Source organism: Aegilops tauschii, chromosome 1 (assembly GCF_002575655.3).
Source record: "Aegilops tauschii subsp. strangulata cultivar AL8/78 chromosome 1, Aet v6.0, whole genome shotgun sequence".
Lineage (NCBI taxonomy): Eukaryota > Viridiplantae > Streptophyta > Magnoliopsida > Poales > Poaceae > Aegilops > Aegilops tauschii.
In genome coordinates, this window is record NC_053035.3 from 348596604 (window position 1) to 348600720 (window position 4117).

At 48.0% G+C, this 4117-nt stretch overlaps 1 protein-coding gene across 1 annotated transcript; it reads left to right on the forward strand.

The window, feature by feature from the left end:
• The first annotated feature begins 1210 nt into the window (after positions 1–1210).
• On the forward strand, positions 1211–2017 carry LOC141031995 (uncharacterized). The gene has a single exon (XM_073506229.1). The coding sequence runs from the start codon at positions 1211–1213 to the stop codon at positions 2015–2017; it is 807 nt and encodes a 268-aa protein (XP_073362330.1).
• The last annotated feature ends 2100 nt before the right edge of the window (positions 2018–4117 follow it).

Genomic DNA, 4117 nt, shown 5'->3' on the forward strand with positions numbered 1-4117 from the left:
CTTCCTCTCAACCCCTTCAGGGTTATTCAGAATCACCTGAACTCTGTATGCGCAGTGTGGCTGTCAAATATCGTACCTGAGCAGGATTTCATGTCTATGGTCTTTGGTGCATCTTTCCAGTTGGGAGCCAACATTATTCCTCGCAGTCTGCTGCAAGAGGACACACCTGACACTGCTAGGGTGGTTGAGGAGGAGTGGATCCTGGCTGATCGATCTCCTGGACTTAAGGCTATCACGGCACATTTCACTTCTGAACCTGATGATTCTCAGCCAGCCCATGTCGATGTACCTGCTCATGGAACTGCTCTCCAGCAACTTGCGTCTTCGTCCCTCTTTGCGGTCACCAACTCGCGTAATGCTCATGTGCCTCTTGACACCACTGCATTCAGAAGGAGCACCAGGTCCAACAAGTATGATGGCTTCAAAGTCAATCAGGCCAATGACATCAAGCAGACTAGATCGAGGGTGAGATCTCGTGTGATGCCTTCTGTTCAGGCCATCTCCATGGCTGCTGCTCCTACACAGGTGGCCTCTATTCCTTGCCCGCCTCCTACTTCTATCGAGGAAATCCAACAGGTGGGTGACCGTTGTGGGATTGCTCTTGAAGATCTTTCTGTGGAGAAGCTGCTGGATGGCCAGCAGATGGCTTCCTCTTCGGACGACTGATCTTCTCGGCAGTCATGAATAAATCTTGGAACGTGTTATCGTGGAATGTCAGAGGCATGAACTCTGAGAACAAACTTTTGGCCCTTAGAAATGCGATCGATACTAGCGGTTGTTCTGTGCTATGTATCCAGGAAACTAAGCGCGAATCGTTGGATTTAGCTTTTATTAAAACTTTCTGTCCCAAGCGTTTTGATAAGTTTGCGTTTGCACCTTCCATGGGTGCTTCGGGTGGCATTATCACAATTTGGAACAGCTCTCTGTTTGTGGGCATGCCATGGTTTACTGATTCCTTTGATGTGGGTGTTTCTTTTGTTTCAACGCAATCTAATGAGGCTTGGAACTTACTCATGTTTATGGCCCTTGCTCTGGCCAGCGTTGGGCGGATTTTAGTTCCTGGCTTTTCGATCTCAATATACCCAGCAATGAAAATTGGTTGTTATTGGGAGACTTCAACTTCATTCGTTCCACAGCTAATAGAAACGAACCTGGTGGTGATGCTGCTGATATGCTCATGTTCAATGAAATCATCCGTGCACAATCTCTGATGGAGCTCCCTGTCAAGGGCAGATCGTATACTTGGAGCAACATGCAAGATGACCCCTTGCTTGAGCAGCTTGATTGGTTCATCTCGTCATCTAATTGGACTACTGTCTTCCCGAACACGATGGTCTTACCTCTTGGCAAGCCAGTATCTGATCACATCCCGTGTGTTGTAACCATTGAGTCCAAAATCCCCAAGTCCAAGCTCTTCCGATTTGAAAATTACTGGGTCAATCATGAGGGCTTCTCTGACGTAGTTCAACGGTCCTGGTCCAAGCCATGCCATGCTCCCAACTCCGCGGCGCTTATCTGCAAAAAGATGAAAAATCTGCGCTATGAACTTAAGCGTTGGGGTCGAGGGATCTCCAAGCTGAAAATCATGATTCAGAACAGCAATGAAGCTCTCGCTCAGTTGGATCTTCTTGAAGACAAACGTGCTCTATTCATACAAGAAAAGAACTTCAGGCGAATCTTGAAAATGCACCTCAATATGCTGCTGAAATATCAAAATGATTATTGGAGGAAACGATGCACTGTTAGATATTTCAGATTTGCGGATGAAAATACTAAACTCTTTCAATCCCTAGCGATTGAGAGGTTTAGGAAGAATTCGATTGCCAATTTAAGGGATGGAGACGTGGTGGTGAGTGATCACATTGGCAAAGAAGGGGTTTTGTACAGCACATATAAGGGACGATTGGGCACCTCCAAGCCAACTACCATGCGCTTCGACCTGCCCCGGATCATCAGACGGATCCCTGGTTTGGAAGAGCTGTCAGTTCCCTTCTCTAAGGAGGAAATGATGCAGTGATAAAGGAGATGCCGACAGACCGGGCTCCGGGCCCTGATGGTTTTAATGGTTGTTTTCTTAAGAGTTACTGGCAAATTATTAAGGAGGACTTCTACAAGATGTGTCAGGATTTCCATGAGGGCGCCCTTGATATCACCAGCATTAGCGAGGGATACATTACCTTGATACCAAAGACCTCATCTCCGGAAACCGCAAACGACTACAGGCCAATAACCTTACTAAACTGTTGTCTGAAAATTGTCACAAACATCTTGGCCAATCGTCTGTAGAAAGTTATTCTGAAAATCATACACAGGAACCAGTATGGGTTCATTAAGGGGAGAGCCATCCAAGACTGTCTTGCATGGTCGTTTGAATATATTCACCAATGCCAGAGGTCGTCGCGTGAGATTATTTTGCTCAAGCTAGACTTCGCCAAAGCTTTCGACACCATAGAGCACATCCCAATGATGGAGATCATGAGACACATGGGGTTCGATGACAAATGGCTGGGATGGATGGAAGCAATCTTTGGATCTGGAGTGTCATCTGTCCTCCTTAATGGGGTCCCTGGCAGAAAGTTTCAGTGCAAATGTGGGGTGCGGCAAGGCGACCCCCTCTGTCCACTGATTTTTGTCCTCGCTGCTGATCTCCTACAAGCCGCGGTCAATGACGCGTATGCTCGCGGGATGCTTGAGCTGCCCATCCCATGCAATCGTGACAGTGACTACCCGGTGGTGCAATATGCGGACGACACCATCCTGGTGATGCCAGCCTGCCCTGATCAAGTTGCCCGCATGAAAACAATCCTTAAGGACTACGCAGCATCGGTTGGTCTGAAGGTCAACTTTCACAAATCCACTCTCATCCCTATCAATCTTGATCAACAGCGTGCATTGCAACTGGCTCAAGTTCTTGGTTGCTCTGTTGGCTCAATGCCGTTCACCTATCTTGGCCTCCCCATGGGCACGACCAGACCGACATTGCTTGAGCTCATGCCACTTGTGCATGGGGTGGAGAGGAAAATGTCCACGGCTCTGTCTTTGTTGTCCTCTGGGGCAAAGCTCACTCTGGTTAACTCAGCAGTGACGTCGATGTTAATTTATGCCATGTGTACAATCAAACTCCACCCCAAAGTGATTGAGCACCTTGATAAGCTGCGCAAGTACTGTCTTTGGGCGAAGAACTCTGAAGATGGTGTCAAAAACAACTCCCTAGCAGCCTGGGAGTTGGTCTGTAGACCAAAATGCAAAGGTGGGCTTGGGGTCATCGATATAAAGACTCGGAATGTTGCATTGCTTCTGAAGCATCTGTTTAAGTTTTACAATCACCATGACGTCCCCTGGGTGACTATGGTCTGGGATACTTACTACACGGATAGAGTTTCGCATGCAATGGACCGTGTTGGCTCTTTCTGGTGGCGTGACGTAATGCAGCTCAGTGATATTTTCCGTGGGATCACCAAAGTCACTCTGGGCAACGGATCTTCCTCCCTGTTCTGGAAAGACGTCTGGTTTGACGACCGTGACACATCATTAATGGAGATTTGTCCGAGAGCTTTCTCTTTTTGCTTAAATGAAGATGATCCGGTTGCAAAAATTCCCACTGCTATGGACCCGAGCTTGATCTTCCACCTGCCGCTGTCCACACAAGCTCGAGAGGAAGTTAGAGAAATCCAGCAAGGAACGATGCATGTGATTCTTGATGAGGGGTGCACTGATGCCTGGGAATGCAACCTTGGTGGGGCTTTCTCCTCCAAGCGATATTACGATCACTGCTTCAGAGATACAGCTGCTGATGATGCCTTCTGCTGGCTATGGAAAGCTAAAAGCCCGATCAAATTCAAAATGTTTGGCTGGCTATTGTTTGTTGATCGTCTAAACACTAGGAACATGCTGAGACGCAGGCACTTTGTCGTGGCGGGCAACACCTACACTTGCATGCTTTGCCAGAACCCCCGTGAGGAAACGGTGGAACACCTCTTCTTCACTTGCCCGTTCAGCCAACAATGATGGGCTAAGGTTGGGATGCTCTGGCCAAGCAATGGGAACAGGCTCGCTCTGCTACATGCTGGCAGAGAACACTGGCGGCGACCACTGTTTATGGACATCTTCTTGATGG

Coding starts and splice junctions, on each gene's coding strand:
- LOC141031995 (XM_073506229.1), top strand. CDS start 1,211: ATGGAGCTCCCTGTCAAGGGCAGATCGTATACTTGGAGCAACATGCAA.